The 19,008-nt window shown below is 30.7% G+C and overlaps 1 protein-coding gene across 3 annotated transcripts in view; it reads right to left on the minus strand.

Moving 5' to 3' along the window:
- LOC132721421 (pro-neuregulin-1, membrane-bound isoform-like) overlaps positions 1-19,008 on the minus strand; it is a 53,543-nt gene that overhangs the window by 15,881 nt on the left and 18,654 nt on the right. For 2 of the 3 annotated variants that reach the window (XM_060705727.1, XM_060705726.1), the window contains exons 2-5: positions 7,366-7,549; positions 6,144-6,262; positions 5,546-5,732; positions 4,925-5,043 (exon numbers count right to left, since the gene is read on the minus strand). In XM_060705727.1, the coding sequence (XP_060561710.1) occupies positions 4,925-5,043; positions 5,546-5,732; positions 6,144-6,262; positions 7,366-7,549 (609 nt within the window). Of the gene's footprint in view, positions 1-4,924; positions 5,044-5,545; positions 5,733-6,143; positions 6,263-7,365; positions 7,550-10,215; positions 10,330-19,008 lie in introns of those variants that run through there. The other variant, XM_060705728.1, reaches the window with a different exon arrangement.

The following is a 19,008-nucleotide window of genomic DNA, read 5'->3' on the forward strand; positions in this document are numbered from 1 at the left end:
TTTGTTAACCGACACACAGATTGGTAACAACATTTTAAGATTTGCTTAAACAACAGAGCGCTGCATCCGGCTTTCAATTTCGTAGTGATCCGTTCATTGAGAAACTATAAAATTCTCATTATCTTAACATAACAAAATGTCTTTATTTTCTTGCACCTGTTCGCACTCTATACAATAAGCTGTTAACTTGTTAATCCATTGAAAATTAAAGGGTTTTATCTTTGTTTCTAATAGCAACAAATTTCCTTTTCTAAAGATAAGACCCAAAATAAGTACTGTTAAAACTGCTGATAAACATCTACATGCCGGCAGCTGCATATATCTTTTTTATTAAAGTGTATTTCCGATTATAAAAGAATAGAGAAGACACACCCTATGTTTATATTCATTAAAGAATACTCCAAGGAAGTTGTATTTACCATTAACAAAGATTCTCCGCAATGATATAAAAGCGGAAAGAAAGACAGAGCCCTAAATATTACCACCAGTTCTATATTAAAGACTTGTATATATTTAAAGAAAACTGTGTCAACTATAACACTCCAAATAAAATAAGAAAAAATCTATCCCCAGACTAGAAACTACTTTGTGCGACTCCATCATCATCACATCCTCAAAATACCATATAGCAAAAGCATTGATGAATTAAATATATACCATTTCATCATCCTTAAAACAGTTATACGCAACCACAGGCTTTCCTCAAGCATAAAATATATCCCGGGTAAATATACATATGTTTCAAGATTATCGAAATATTTCAGTAGAAAATAAAGGAATAATAATATTCAATTTAAAAAATTACATAAAGCCATTACCTTAGAAACAATTATCGAGGGGTACCATCATTATGTGTAATCCAAGCTTTATCTTAAAACGTGAAGCAAAGTGTATAGTTGTTTAGGCTATAAGCCGGGGTAAATTTCGCATGTTTGGAGATTATATTTTCAAACAAAATTGTAAATATGGGTTTAAAACAGGGTATTTGTCAGTGTCTAAGAAATAGCAATTAGATTTATAAAACAGGGTAGCACCACGCCTGTTATAATAGACGTATATTACACACTATTTGTCAGTGTCTAAGAATAGCATTAGATTTGGGATTTATAAACATCTACATGCCGGCAGCTGCATATATCTTTTTTATTAAAGTGTATTTCCGATTATAAAAGAATAGAGAAGACACACCCTATGATTATATTCATTAAAGAATACTCCAAGGAAGTTGTATTTACCATTAACAAAGATTCTCCGCAATGATATAAAAGCGGAAAGAAAGACAGAGCCCTAAATATTACCACCAGCTCTATATTAAAGACATGTATATATTTAAAGAAAACTGTGTCAACTATACACTCCAAAATAAAATAAGAAAAAATCTATCCCCAGACTAGAAACTACTTTGTGCGACTCCATCATCATCACATCCTCAAAATACCGTATAGCAAAAAGCATTGATGAATTAAATATATACCATTTCATCACCCTTAAAACAGTTATACGCAACCACAGGCTTTCCTCAAGCATAGAATATATCCCGGGTAAATATACATATGTTTCAAGATTATCGAAATATGTCAGTAGAAAATAAAGGAATAATAATATTCAATTTAAAAAATTACATAAAGTCATTACCTTAGAAACAATTATCGAGGGGTACCATCATTATGTGTAATTCAAGCTTTATCTTATAACGTGAAGCAAAGTGTATAGTTGTTTAGGCTATAAGCCGGGGTAAATTTCGCATGTTTGGAGATTATAATTTCAAACAAAATTGTAAATATGGGTTAAAACAGGGTATTTGTCAGTGTCTAAGAATAGCATTAGATTTAAACACATATGAATAACACGTGATTGTTTAATATTCTACACACGCCTGTTATAATAGACGATATTACACACTATGTTGTCACGCGCTATTTTCAACTACTGTTATTGTCCATTAGGTTTCTATAAGAGACATAATCGTGTTTTTGCTGTTGCGTTTAAAATAAAGGAATGATAAATGATTACTCAGCTTAGGTTATGGTAAAGATTAGTATTTACATGAAATTAGTATATATTCTAGGATAAATACAGTTGAGAGTGCGTCGCTTAGACAAAATAACACAAAAATGAAGCAAAATAGAAACGCACTAAAATGCGTCCTTACCTGATGTTACTAGTATCGGAACTAAATATAACAGAAAAATGCCATGTCAACATGCTTCAAATGGAAACTTAACTCTCGTAAAATGTTAATATCGAAACCGAAATTATTTCAAAGTCATATTGTTTTTATGTTACAAAATATATACACACAATGTCGCCTTCACAGTGTTACAAAATACATATACATAATTAACAAAAATGTTAATATATTAACTGAACTTTTTCAAATGCAACAATCAACAAACATATTGCAATACGAGCATTAATTTTAGTCGTATATAATTATACCTTTAGTACCTTCCGTTGCAAAAAGCAAATGATAAAATGTGATGAGACGTTGAAGTAGAACATCTAAGTAAACCTGACTCCTATATCAATGAGTGTGCGCATGCGTGCTTGCAGCACCATGACATATTTTAAAGCAAATCGTTTTGTATCTGGCCTATGAAGAATTTTATAAATACAAAAATATCACGTTTAAAAATATACTCTTCGTTAAATAAGGATATCATGAAACAGAAAACAAGATATAATCTAGCAAGTTCAGGACAACATTAGAAAAATGACTTTCCTCTGCTTTAATAACGTTTATATAAATAGTAATGTACTGTCTCTAATATCAGTCTAGTTATTGAATATGTAACATGAAACCGTCAATTTATTGTTTACAAGGTCAGCAATTAGATAGCACAAATAACTATTTAAAATGGTCACAATGTCAGAGAGTACAAAGTGTTAATCGCAGTATCGATTTATATCAGACATTTTGAGATAATATGCTTAAAACATTTTAATCTCAAAACAATAACCGAAGTTCCCTGTGTGAAATATGTTAAAAATCTTGCTGGCATTTTTCAGTTAGACTCTTTGCAGGTGGTCTTAACATACGGCGCACATGGCCTCCTGCAATGTTTGAGGCAGTGTAACGTTCATAGCATGTTAAAAAGGAACTAAGTTCGTTGTCAATTAAACAATAACACTAGCAATTACTTTTGTTATAAGTGTGCTACCCCACGAGGAAAACGAAAGTATTACAATAGAAGAAGATTTAAGATATAACGCTATTGGAATTGAAGGAAAAGTAATTTGTAATAGCAACCTTATAAATGAACATGGTACCCTTTTTGTTTAAAATTGTTGTATCATCATCGTTAAAATAGTTCTCATTCCGTGATTACCAATGTTCTTACCTTCTTTCCCCCCTTATATTGAAACATAATTAACTGATTATACATAATTGAATTTCCGTTTGTCTACATTAATTATGTGAGCATGCTGGGGAATGGGTATTATCGTCCATGGAATATCTATATTCTTAACATTCTTATCAACTAAATAGTTTGGACCATTTGGCATTTGATATGAAATTATCATTTGATGGGTTTCTAACTCACATACTTTATCTTTAAACTTAAACTTCAAAGAAATAATCAGTTATGATTTAATTCACCGTCCCTTATGTCCCGGATTGTTGAAACTCAAAATATACTATATTCTCTACGAAAATGGGATGCATATACATTGGTTTGATGTGTATTCTATGTATTAACCATTGTGATTAGAAACCTTCATAGATTTCGTGTTATTCATTTGTTCCAGGACGACATCTAGTTTTCAATTTAGTTATCTTAATTACATGTTTTGTGAAACATTACCACACAATATAACATTTGAAATGATAAGGGATTTGTTCTTGTCACCATATATATCAGTCATCTATTCTAATTCAGAAAAAGATAACCAATACAAATTTTCATACTTGTCTTGTAGTTTTTTTCACTTATAAGCGAGAAATGACGGTACAGCAAACAGCGCAGTGTCCACATTATGTACGTAAATTGAAACCACTGATCATATCAAATCTCACAGAAGGTCTAATTGGTATATTTAATCCCTAATTATCGGTCCATATTATTTTTTTTAACACCGAACAGTCAGGAGAGGTATGTCACACGAGACAATTTAAAACTCTACCTACTATAAAATATGATATGATCTAACTATGCAAAATTGACATTTAAAACAATTTTGCGTTCATGCGAAGGAAATAGGAAACATTAGAGATTAATTGAATAATCATTCGTGTCAGCTGGCAATCAATTCGTAATTCTATAAATGAAATTCTTCCTATACTAGACTAGAAAATGACCAGTCAAAGTGAATAAGGATTGCATTACAAAGATGTGGCACAGACAGTGTTTAACCTTTCAATGCTTTAGTACATCAAACTTTTTTATAACGCCATGATGATTTCGAAGAGTTTTACCCCTCTTTCTCAAGGAATTTGCTGTATATATAAATCTTTTTTACACTACGTTCATAAAAAATTAGCACAGCAAACTCCTGCATTAAGAGGGGTTTAACCTCTTAGAACGTTGGAGGTTGATTAACTTTGTGAAATAGATAGTTATTTATTACTTGTTTCCAGAGTAATTTCCACATGAACAATATTTAATGCATCATTTAAACATTTCTAATATATTAGAGCTAATCATATGAAATTTACCTTTCACAGACATGGCTTATTTAAACACTTGTTAATTAGGAAAGTGCAGAAAAATGTTGCAAATTTAAGATGCATATTTTTATGTTTATGTTATTTGCCAAATATACTGAGTTCATGTAAGCAAGCGCGTTAAAGAACAAAATAACGACACGTGCATTCTGATAAATGAAAACATACGATTAGTGAAGATGAACTTGATTATTATAATGATATGATATGAATATCTACAATCATTTTTATTCTATATAACACAGTGACTATACGTACCATCAATGACAGTAACGTTAGATTTCTGGATTGTTGTCCCGCTTGACGTCCTCACAATACATGTATATACACCTTCATCTGACAGCAGAGTTTTGGTTATTTTTAATTTTGATTCGTCACTAAAATCAAAACAAAATCGTTAAGATAATGATTGATAAGCATGTTTTGTATGTTTTGTACTAATTATCAATTTAGACAGAATAAGTGACAATAATAGAAACATGTGTGTTATTCATTTTTTCAGTTATTCTATCTATATAAACAGTAACACGAAACGTCTCTATAAACATGAAAATAAAACATTTATATGAACAATAAAGACTTTTCATAATTCATTTATTAGTATTTACCACTCAAACTGATTCATGTTCGGTGAATATACAGTTATTTACTCCTGATGACATGACAAATTAACAAGTTGTATCAAGTCTATCAGATAAGCTCGACATGTAACCTCGGCTGTTCTAAGGTCATTTCCTAAAATAAAGTGCTAGAACGGTTATTAAACAATTTTCCCGACGCCGATGCCGACATACTTCAGTATTTTGAGAAAGTATCCGATATACCAAACAAAATGGTTTGAAACAAAATTAACAAAGAAGATAACAATGGCTACTGTACTCTTTATAACGGATAGTTAATCCCTCCATATCACCAGTTTTTATTTCTTTCTCTCCTTTTTTCCAAGTAAATTTGGCGGGTTGATTTGAATTGGATTTAACTTTACAAGTCAATCTTAAAGTTTCTCCAAACTTTTGTTCTTTATCTTGCATTCCACGAGAACCTGGCTCCGGCATAGTTGTAGAGCCTGAAATGTGTTGTATATTTGTAGAGTGAAAATGATAACTATAACACGTGCGTTGTATGCGTATAGAGCCTAAAATGATAATAATAACACATGTTTTGTATGTTTGTAGAGCCTGAAATGATACGTGTTTTGTATGTTTGTATAGCCTGAAATGATCAGTATAACACTAGTGTTGTATACTCAACTTCAAATAAATGATTTAATACTGCACTTATTTAATTAACTATCATGAACCGCACTCAGGAATGAAATGCTTAATTGAAAATATATAATTGGTGTAATAATTTTGTTAAACAGTTTTCATCAATTGATATTTGCAGTACATGCACACAGTTTACGCGAGGTAGCCAATATAATTAATGGTATATAAAGTTATTGCCTATTTGTATAAATCATATTTATTAAACCTACCATCTTGTACTTTTATCACAGCTGCTTGTTGTACATCTCCTCCAACATTTCTAGCTATACATACATAATTGCCCGAATCTCCAGGAGAAGCTTTCCGGACAGACAGGCGAGATCCTTTCCTACAATATTACACCAGTACTAATTATCAAAATCACATGATGAATAAAATATATCATATGCATAACACGTGTTTGGCAATTCTGAAAAAATGATTATATAATTTAAATCTACTTTACCGGGTAGTTTGATATATTGTACATTCTGTATTAGATAAAGTTTCTGGTTCACTTACATGCCACATATTGGCAACATTTGACAAGAAACGCCCTGCTTACGGCATGCTTTTCAAGATGATAATTTGCAACAAATCTAATCACGCTTCATATATCAATGCGCGGAAATTTTAAAATACTTGAAGTGCCACGTGCTGGGGCAAAGCCTGTGATAAGACCGCGCCAGATTTAAAAGTGTCGACTCAACGGTTTTTCTGGTAAATTCTGTATGCTGCTGTATAACAATCGATAATTGTTGTGTAAAACGTGATTGGGAAAGGAACAGAGAGATAATGTTTTATACTAGTATATTATATATGACAATATTAGAGAATAACCACACATGATACAATAAATTACTGTAAATCACGTGACTTTGTTACCATTATCTGTGCAATTTTATAATATCTTAAATGAATGATAGAAGTTATAATTGGGAATCTGATAAATTTTAATTACAGACTCCATAACTATAAATTTCATTAAATCATGATAATATAAAATCACCATCTTATATTTGTTATTCGAAAATCTATTCAGATGTTTTTCAATAGTATTTTATTCGTACTGATTATTATTCTTTTAATTTGGACAAGACCATGCGGTCAACAAACTGATTTGAAACATAACATTTCCCTTCATAACATTTCCTACATATAAAACTACGTATTGATGTATAATGTAAATGGAAATATTTGAAAATTGACATGCTAACGAAAGATATTAAAGCATAGACAATGTAACGACAAGTTCAGCATTTGAAAAAGGTTGATGCCACTCAAAGGTGTTTATTCTTCCTACATTGAAATATAGATATAGTCATTCCTCAATAAATACAAACATGTCATTTCTATATCCAGTCAAACAATCCGTGCCAATTAAAAAACGTTATCTTTAATAATAAATGATTTTGTTTTGTTTGTATTATAATCGAAGTAAAGTCAACTTACTTTGTGGTTCTTATTCGGAATCTCTTCTTAGATAAAGTGTTGATATCCTTCCCGTCCTTCAACCATGTAAATACTGCATTTGGTAATGGTTTTCTTTTTAATCTACAGTTTAATTCTAATTTTTTCCCAGCTTCAATTGTCTGATCCCTCATTTTCTTTCGAGGATCAAATTCCGGTATTTTAACTGAAAAAAGACGATCACAAATTAAAAAAAAAAGACAAAAAAAATAATAAAAAAGAATTAGAAGAAGAATATTTATATTTATTAGTATTTGTATTTATTATACGTATATATATCCCATATCCCGGATTTAATGAAACCTATATATCTATATATATTGTATATTAATAAGACGTTTGCTATCTGATAAAACACAGACATATATTTTTTTTCAATGTTGTTATTCTTTCTACTATTTTCTTCGTTTTCTACTTATTTCCTGTAATCACAATTAAAATATATCAATGTTTAAACAAGTTTAATATCGTATTTCAAGAATATAAGAGCACATTAAGAGGTTGAAACATTGTATGTATCTTTCTTATTGTTTATTAAGATAACATAGAAATGTTAAATCAGAAAATTAGTGAAATTACCATAGAAATAGGGGGAATTAAAACCATTTGCATACATATTGCTATTGATTACACGTTTTTAAAGACTATATATCGACCTACAGTTTTTCCGAATAATTATAATGATGCATTTTTATTTATTGTCACATTCGACAACCCGTGGATATTTGACAGATACACAGCTAAACAGGCGCTTAAAGTAAACATTAGTACATTAAATACTTTAGTATGGATTTCTCCCGCCGTTTTTCAACTCGTATATCTTATTGACTGGGCCTTTCTCCTAGGACAGAAGTAAAACAAAATATACTAGTTATCAAGGTGTGTAGCACATGTCACTTCTCAATATATAGTCTATTGTATGATATTGAATAGCTTTGATGGATAATTTCTAGAAATATAATATGTCTGCCATTCAATGAGATACCACATTAATTGCTATTATGTGTTAACACCTACATACAATTACAAATGTGTACACATATTAATTTATTGTGGTAATAACACCTTTGGAGAATTTACAGTGAAATACAAGATATATTTTAACACACAATAAGGCCCCTGTACTTGTCAGATATTGATGTATTCAATCACTATATATTCGCATATAGCATTTCTAATTATGTCAGATAGTTTAAATAATATGCTATTGAATATTAGAGAGTTAGATAAAATAATGTCCTAATAAAATCATGTTTTCTTACTTCATGTTTTTTTTTATTATTGCTTATGATCAATATGGAGAAGATTAACAAAATCGTAAATTATTTTTCATAAAAAATCAAACCTTCTACAATAACGGCTGTTTAGATTACATATTATGTTGGTATATTTAACGGATTAGTTTTTGTTTTATTTACAAAATGTTTAAATACTGGACTAAATCAATAAAACTGTTAGTCATCAGTGGCTGTGTTTTTATTTTGTTGTTACTATTGTAACGTGGGAACAACATTTACATACTTTTCTTTTATTGTAATTTATTATATGATATTGTTTATTTAATATCAAAGCTAAGGCTTTTGATCGTTTGTGTTGGACATCGTTTACACGATAACATTTAAAGATTATCAGTCGTGTTAACAAAAGTCTATCGCGTTTCTAACACAGTGGTTATCTTTCAGTCAACAAATCTAACGAGCCGAAAAATTGACAAATCTCAATTTTACGACATAACACCTGAGTGTCATCATTAATGAATGAAAATAGCTTAAAATGTTTCCGCCTACGCGAGTTTTTCCTTAAACCCCATTGCGCATAATCGTGCGCTATTGCGCTTGTCCGTCATTCAAGTAACGTAAATCGATCTGAATGATTTAACATACCTTAAATTCCTGCATTTATAATGTACTTACATTATTATTTATTGTATTAATGTATTGTGGATTTAGTCTATAAATACCTTAATGTTAATAGATGATCTTATCATTTATAAAGTTAAATAATAACGCATCATTCTGTATGGTATACCTTGTGACATGACTAACGTCTACATTATGATCTAACAGTTTTATATCCATTCATAGTAAGGAACAATTCGGTCGTAGTTTAAAACCGCACAAACTTGTGGTTTGTCATTAATGCACACAGTCAAATCTTACTGTAAATGTTTAAAGTTCATTCATGAAAATAAAGATTAATGGATAGAAACAAACTGCAACTTTGACTATAAAGACGAATTAAATGTTGCAGTTTATGTACTTTATGGATGTGAATAATCCACCTGTATTTCTGAAACTAAAATATGTAGATCTTTATGCAACAGGTACATCTCGTATAGTCATGAACGTTCAGCCTAACAGACTTCTTACTTATTAAAGAAAACATAATTAATATGTGTTCTCTGATCTGTTTGAATAGACCATACATATAAGAAAGATATTATGTCAAGTAATGTTTCTATAAACAGTAATCAGACAAACACAAAACATAATTGGCTATCAAATGATAAATTAGCATGAATATGGAGACTTGCTGTTTTAAATAAAATACAATTTAGTGTCGACAGAACAGAACTGTACTGCCTTTGAATAATTTGAATAAAAACTTGCCTCTTTCTAAAATCGAACCAAACCTTACACCGTTAACTAGCACTTTAGATACCCCTATATATTCCTTTAAAATTCCTATATATCACTGTAAATAACCTTAAATCACCTTAACACCACTTTACATACCCTTATATAGGTATGCATATCCGTATATATAACTTTGCATACCCTTATATATCACTAAGAATACTCTTATATCAGTTTAAATATTCTAATATATCACCTTTAATATCCTTCACTGTAACTTCAATATCACAACAAAATATAATGATGCTTTAGTGGGATTGTCCCATATCTTCATAAAAGATCACTTGTTTCTTTCGGATGCTTTTCTATTCTGACAGATATATCAAATCAAAATATCTGAAATATTTGGGCTGTAATATACACGGAAATTTATTTTGAAAAGATAGCTATTTTCTACACGTATATAAATTTCATGCTTATTTGACTTTGAAAATACTTGGGTAACATTTTAGGATTTTGTATTTTTTATGTAAATGACGCCCATTTATATTATAATTAAATTTTGATACATTATTTGTAAATTTACCAATCATATATTGTTATATAGTCAACCTTGACTATATTTTCTCTATATAATTAGTAGAAAAGAAAAAATGGTTTGTGTCACGTGATTATAATAGTATGCCCTATTGTTACAACTAGTACAATCATTTTCAATATTTTCCAAAATGAATATACAAACAAAACTTGTCGAAATGAACGAGTATTTTTTTAAAATAATGTTTGAATGTAAAGTAGAGATATCAGTAAAGTTTCATTTAGGAAGACATGACACTTTAGTTCACATATAACATTTCTACATCAAACACTACAATATCATTACATGTGTGTGTTTATCAAATGCAATATTCATACAGTTATATTACCTTTTGATGACATATTTATCAAAGCCATGTGTGCAATCTCTAAACCTAACGTTCTAGTCCTTCTTTATTATTACACAACTGTCTTTTAAATAAAAATACAAGTATGTTTCAGTAGATGAACTTATAATACTGTATGTGATTATAGAAAAGTATTTAAACCTATAGAAAATGCAACATCTTAAGAGATAACAGATTTAGCAAATGACTAATATATACAGCTATTATTGTTGTTGTCCAGCTTAACCCGATGTGAAACTGTTTACCCGAAAAAATAAGTGCACTTAGTAAATACTTAGTCACACGTAATTCAACAATTAATATTAAAACACCCTTAGAGTGGCCAACCATTGTAAAAGAACTGTTGTCTCTGATTTCTAATGGGCACTTAACGGCCGGGGTCTTTACACTTTATTACCCTATGACCGTTGAGAGCTGTATCCACAAGGCACTAGTTGGAAAACAAGAGTAGGTATACCTGTACTTGTGTAGGTGTGTAAAATGTACGTATATTCATTGTTACATGGCTTACATGACTGATTTCTATTCTTAAAGCGAGGCAAAACGCAAGAAAAAACTAAAAAAGACATTTAAGTTGATGAATTTATTCTTTACGGATGAATATGAATTAAACGAAGTTTAATCATCTTTATATTACATGAGAAAGATGTGTAAATTTCACATTTTATTTTTTCAATTAATGAATAAGTAGCTTAGATGTTGCCGCTCCTAGGTTGGACAATGAGATTTTGATACAAGCGGATTGCTTTAAAATCTGTATTTAATCAGTGCATATCACTCGGACTGACGCGGTACATGACATACTGTTTGATCTTGAAATAATCCTTTAACTTAGTAAACGTTTGTTGGTTTACTGTATAGAGTTTGTTAAATTAAGCCGAAAGAAGGAATACAACAAGAGCTGTCCGTAAGACAGCGCGCTCGACTTTTTTATTGCTTGCCAATAAAAAAAGTTTTTGCAGTAAAAGGCAATACAAGAATCTCTGTATTTTTAAAGTGAACAATGGCCATGAGCATTAAGATATTTAGTGAAGAATTATTTTACTGAATTGTGTGATACCCTTGAACACTGCAGGTTCAGTGGATAGGAATGATTTTTTTTTAGATTTTTTAAGTTTTTTAGTGCTTGCCTATAATACAAAACATTGACAGTTAAGGGCCATAATTCAAATAAAATCTTTGACAGAATTACCTTCTCCTGGACATGTTTGGGAATCATGATTGTAAACAAGTATTCCAACTTTCAAATTAATATCTCAAACAGTTCAGTCAAAAAGTGGACTGGTACTAAAAACTTAACCAAGATTCTAAGTCGATAAAAGGCCTTAATTTTTAAAACAAATCCTTGACAGAGTTACCTTCTCTTGCGTACAGATGGGGGTAATGATGTGAAATAGCATTAAAAGTTTCAAAGCAATATCTCAAAGGGTTAAGGCAATAAGTGGATTTTACCCATATTCAATGTATTTTCTAAGTCAAAAAGGGGCATAATTCTGTCAAAAACCTTGACAGAGTTATGTCCTCTTGTCTGTTGATGAAGGTCGTGATGGTAAACAAGTATGGTCAGTTTCAAAGCAATACCTCCAATGGTTTTGAAATAAAGTGAGGTGGTACAAAAACTTACCAAGCTCAATACACTTTCTAAGTCAAAAAAGGGCCATAATTCTGTCAAAAACCTTGACAGAGTTATGTACTCTTGTCTGTAGATGGAGGTTATGATGGTGAACAAGTATGGTAAGTTTCAAAAGCCATACTTGTAATACTTCTGAAATAAAGTGGGGTGGTACGAAAAACTTAACCAAGGTGTGACGCCAACGCCGACGCCGGGGCGAGTAGGATAGCTCCCCTTTTCATAGAAAAGTCGAGCTAAAAATGTTACACTGTTAACCAAATTAGACACTAAAAACTTCTCGTAAATGATCTTCTCATATAGTAACCACCGCATGCCTGTAATGTATAGGACCCGTTAATTCTTTAACCTTAGCATTTATCCCTGACAGTAGTAGCAAAGACAAATGTTTTCTTGTGTGTAAATTGGCGAACTTATCTACAGGGGCTAGTCATCATAATGACATTTGATAAGAATAACAACTTTGATTGTTATAATGATAACAAAAGAAAGAAAAGCTTTTAAGCTTTAAGTTAAAACACGAAACTTTGATGTCACAAAGGAGTGTTTTACGTGAGTTGAAAACATGACATTGCATTTATTTTCATAATAAGATGGGGGGGGGGGGGCTCTAGATATACATCTATGGCCAATTATTTACGTTTACCTCGAAGGCCCGGATACTTGGATACATACATTTCTCTTTGTTTTAGGTACTTGTAATCCTTTTCAGCATGTAACTATTTTATTTAGAAAATGTTTTACCATATGTATGGTAATTTTAGTGACAAAAAGGAAAAGATGTTTACAAAAGTTATATATCATCTTTATGTAGAATGTTATGTTGTTTTTTACGATAAGAGAGCATGTACTTTATGATCGTTATGTTAAATTATTATGGTGAAAGGTACAAATAGTTTAAGGTGGTACAGAGATAACTGTATAATAAATGAGTTTCAATATGTTATATATATCATAATATTACCATAAAACTTTCAAATACAAGTGCAGTTACACTTTTAGCAAAATTTGGCTCTCTCAAATTTAAAAATAGAATGTAAAAGAAATATATAGATGTGTTATGGACACCGAACATCATTTCAAGACTAATACATTATTATTAATGCCTATATCTACTGTATTAGACAAATAATATGACTGAAGTGATATTGCAAGAGACAAAATGCCGACCAAACTCATCTAGCCAGTATTACAAAAAAATCAGTTATAAAGTATACCGAAATACCAGACTAAACTCCTTCCCACTCCAAACCCGTCACAAATCCTTGATTTTCAATAGGAGATAAAATTTGAAAGTTTTATTACATCAAAGATAAGGGAAGATTTGTCAGGTACAACCGAATGTCTTGTTTTTTCCAAACAGGTGAAGCCACCCGCTGAATGAGGCAGTTAGCAGACGATAACGGGCTGAAAGTTATCTAACATTATATCATATAACCTCGAAAAATTTAGTTCAGTGCATTAGTTTTCAAAGAACAATTTTGTAGAGAAATATGTGTACTAAAGAGATCAGATGATGTGAGTAGACTCAACACATTAGTCTAGACCAAACACGCACACAATAATCTTGCCGATGATACTTTATTGCTGTAATGGCAAATAATAATAATAATGATTTGACTTTTATCAAAAATATAAATAGAATGAACACATTTGTTAATTATACAAATATATTTTGTTTATAAGAAATGCATTAAAACTGTAACATTAAATACTTATTCGAATCTTATCTAAAATATGCTGAGTCATTACAAACATGTAATGTAAAATCTGACATTATTAAATGAAATAATATTAAATACATGATATATATCTTATATATCTTGAACGCACTACTAAAGCAAGAAATCAATGACATCGATAAAATTATTTCAAGTTATATAAATCTTTACCCATTTTTCATCGGATATCACATCGTGTAAGTGTGAGAGGGAATATAACGTCGTTTAAACGTGAGAGGGAATATCACGTCGTGTAAGCGTGAGAGGGAATATCACGTCGTGTGTGAGAGGGAATATCACGTCGTGTAAGCGTGAGAGGGAATATCACGTCGTGCGTGAGAGAGGAATATCATGTCATGTAAGCGTGAGAGGGAATATCACGTCGTGTAAACGTGACAGGGAATATCACGTCGTGTAAGCGTGAGAGGGAATATCACGTCGTGTGTGAGAGGGAATATCACGTCGTGTAAGCATGAGAGGGAATATCACGTCGTGTGTGAGAGAGGAATATCATGTCGTGTAAGCGTGAGAGGGAATATCATGTGGTGTAAGCATGTGAGATTCTTATGTTGGACAAACATTCGGCAAGGGATGTCTGAGAATTCAGCTGATATATCGATCACTCAAACTTGTTTATTTTGATAACATTTTGCATTTTCAAGGTTATCCCGATATAACTTGGAATACTTAATAAATATTCTCTTCCAGGCAGGGAAAATGAAACATTTCACATATTCAAAGACCTATTTTAGTGTAAACAGGTAACTGTTAAAATCATCAATCTTCTACTATATACCATAATGCAGATTTCCTTGTATTAACCCCGGCAGTTGAGATATCACACGCTATATGATAATACATACTTTTCTTATTTTAAATGATGACATTTCGTGCAAAAATTCTGAAAAACCAAGTATTTAGTCATTGTGGTAGATATATTATTAAATATTATCTACTAGATACGGCCGTCGAACACGCTTTCGTGAAATCATAAATTTTGACTTTGATTCCATTTCCAGAAATGCAAAGGAAAGTATCTTTTAACGATAAATCAAATTCTTAGATTTTTTTACTCGTTAACTCGGTACTGAAAGACATTCTTTTTGTACTCGAGAGAAACACGGTAGAAATAGGCACGTATTTTTTGTAACATGTTTATATTCAGTATTAATCCTTTTTAAAAAAAGTTTAAGAAGATCAACAAGTGAACCTCTTGCTATATACATATTAGTCACCGAAATAACATAAATACATAATATTGTATCTGGCCTATAGGAAAACCTAACCCTATCATTCTGTAAAGTTGTTTCTTTCATACATAGGAAAGGTAAACAGTCATATAAAACATGTAAACTTACAAAAACATGGTACAGTTCCTAGACAATATGATAAATATGATCACGATGAAAAATAACATATAAGAATAGTACAGTATATACAGTATTAACGCATTTATGTATTTGTTTGCCTTTTTTTTGTTGTTGTCTATATTAAATTATAATATATCAATGAATGATAACTTGAAATCAAAATGACTAAATGAAAAAATAGGCTAATAACTTTGGTTGCAAATTCTTCTCATGCTTCACAGTTTACAAAGACAAATATCTGTCGAAATATGTGTTTTGCGGTAAAACTCATATTTTCAATTTTGTCGCAAGGTAACACCTTTTTCAATTAACGAATCAATATAGATTATACGGAAGCCAAGATATGCCACCTTTGCGAAAAGATATACAATAAAATCCTTTTTACTAGTGCTTTGCAAAAAATTACTTCTATTTCGTTTATTATTAACCGTTAATCTTCATTTTGGCTTTCCTCCAATCCACGCGAAGAAGTTCTCTTAAATCTTAATAGGATTAACAGATAACCATTCTAAAGGTTCTTGTCTTCAATCATTTCTAGATACTATCTTTTGAGAAAATTTAGCATTTTTTTCAAGATTATTCTGACATTCTATGTATTAAAGACACGAGATCTGTTTTCTTAGATACAAATTTTGTTTGCATCTTAATCAACTCGGCAAATCATCACAAAACCTGTAATCATTTTTACAACTGGATCATTACCACGTTCATAGCGAAGATTTAATGAAAAAGGAAGCGAGGAAAAACAAACAAAAAGAAACAATTGCTAAAGACGAGCTTTCAAATACAGGAAAATAGTTTTATGTATTTATCAAGTTGTTTAAAACAAGGTTGCTTTTCTAAGCAATATTCTATCTTAAAGAAATCATACATGTGACACGTCAATTTACAATTGCCCACATTGTTAGGGGTAAATATACTCATTTTTTTCTACGACTCCGAAAGTTAAATAAGTAATAAATATGCTTAAAGTTGTACAGTATGTTTGTACAGTATGAACATACTATTATAGAAAAACTAGTATTATTCAATTCATATTCATATGGTTACAATCATGTGAAGTAATCTTCAGCTTTGTTTTTCAAGCTTGATAAGGTTATAGATAGACAAAAACCACTTTAAGATCACCCTTAAACATTTACCCTTTAAATCTAAGATATGTATCTTCGTCTACCAATGTATACAGAATCAATTAAGATATTATTTTACCGTCTCGCCAAAAGATTAATTCTTAATAAAAGAATCAATTTCTATTCAAAACATGTTCCTCCGCAGAATATAGTTTGTCTGACAATATCAAGAAATTCTCAAGGAAACAATTCCCAAAGGACCCGACGTGAGCTTTCATACATTTTACAGCACACTTGCTGTTGGTAATCGTACTTACTAACACCGTTGCTAGATTTCTAGCACCTGAGCAAGAGAGCTATGGGAAATATGTGTCTGACTTATAATATTCTGTTACATCAATTTAGTTTTTGCTAAAGCGCGCGTTTAATATATATTTGCACATCTTACTTTTATATCATAAATATCATAAAACGAAAACTTTCCTAGTTTATATATCGAACATAATATTGAACGGTCATCGATTAAACAAGTTGTTAATTGTAAATTGGTGAACACACAATAAGATGATGCCAACTGGTGAACGATGCCACCAATAAGGTAACTACGAACTAACGTGTAAGAACATAATACAAATATCAATGCATACTTGGGAAGAACTTAAAAGTATCAAAAGATTCAAAGCAAAAATATAAATATAAAGTTTTATATAGCATAAACTGAAGATATTCTAAAACAAACTAGTAGATATTGATGTACGCAGTAGAGTTGTACTTAGTAACCCTACAGGTCTGTCCGATAGATGGCGGTAAATGAACCTAACAAATCATAGGATTTTAAGACGTTTATCAGCAATAAAGAAGCCGCTTGGAACAATATATCATTTATTTAGCAGAGTACCTCACACTGGCTAAATCGTTTATAAGCATACTCAGCTGTTGATGAATTGTGAGCAGGAATACAAATACTTTGTAAGACGTGTTAAACTATAGTTAAACACATATAATACTTGCTGGTTATTACCCGAAAATATCTCACTATTCAACAGGTGATAAGGTAGCACTAAAATAGGTCGATTTTCCGGGAGCATCATAGACATAGACGAGTATAAAATATCGTTTATATATCTCAGATATCGTCTGTCTATATTTAATAGGACATTCTCATCGCTTGTATATGTATTTTATCAGCTTATAGAAAAACGTAACAAGAACATAAGTTGCAGACTAATATATCTAGTATAATATCAGTTGAAATCCATATAAACTTGTAACAGACTTATACCATTGTAAAACTGAAAACTCAAATACATGTAGCAAAATATCCCTATGCAAGAAATAAACTATCAATTCTGCTGAAATAGCTGTGACAATACTTGGCGAAATTGTTATGTTTTCTTGTAATTGATAAAATTGAAGAAAAAAATAAATTGGCTTGATATTTATTTTCTAGAGAAAAAAAGGCCTTCAACATAAAACATGTTTGTCCTGTTACAAAATTTCTCCTGTATGCAAGTGTGGACCATGACATTTAAAGTAATCATCTAAAACTAAAACCATATAATGAAACATAAGGCGTTAAACTCATCCATGTCTTGCCAGAGAATACATTTTTGATTAAACGAACTATAAATCAGAAAATCTTTGATGTGTCATATTAGCATATTGTCCTAGATTAGAAACATTGTGAGAGATATTGTCTAACCATCAGTTATGTAACAGTTTTAAGATGCATTATCTCGATTTATTTGAGACAGTAATGATATTCTGTATTTCATTGTCAATAAATAACGATATACAGTGCAATATTTCATATATCGTATCAATTTATGCATGATATTATATTATTGCTTGTACAATATTTTTTTTTTCTTCTGAGATATGGAAATATATAAAACAGCAATAATTCGTCCAAAATTAATTAAGTCTTTTTACAATGCAATAATGATCATGTACTTATTGGTTACTCTATCATTGCTTTGAAAGTTATAGCCTTTTATAATATTGAATATCTTGCTTTTGCCTCTGTGTGCCAATAACATAAAGGAAACGATTTGTACGGCAACCAAATGAATATTCGTCTATAATGTACCTCTGCCAGACTTGTGTATTGATCATACAACATATTTCCCCCCCAATCTGTTCAGATATATAGCGCTATTTGTCGAGTATTGTATATTGTCCAGAAACATAGCAATTTTTGTCGGGTACTGTTAATTGTCCAGATATATAGCGCTATTTGTCGAGTATTGTATCTTGTCCAGAAACATAGTTCTATTTGTCGAGTATTTTGTCTAAAAATATAGCACTATTTGTC

Source organism: Ruditapes philippinarum, unplaced genomic scaffold, assembly GCF_026571515.1.
Source record: "Ruditapes philippinarum isolate M1 unplaced genomic scaffold, ASM2657151v2 ctg1538_1_1_1_1, whole genome shotgun sequence".
In the NCBI taxonomy this organism is placed as follows: domain Eukaryota; kingdom Metazoa; phylum Mollusca; class Bivalvia; order Venerida; family Veneridae; genus Ruditapes; species Ruditapes philippinarum.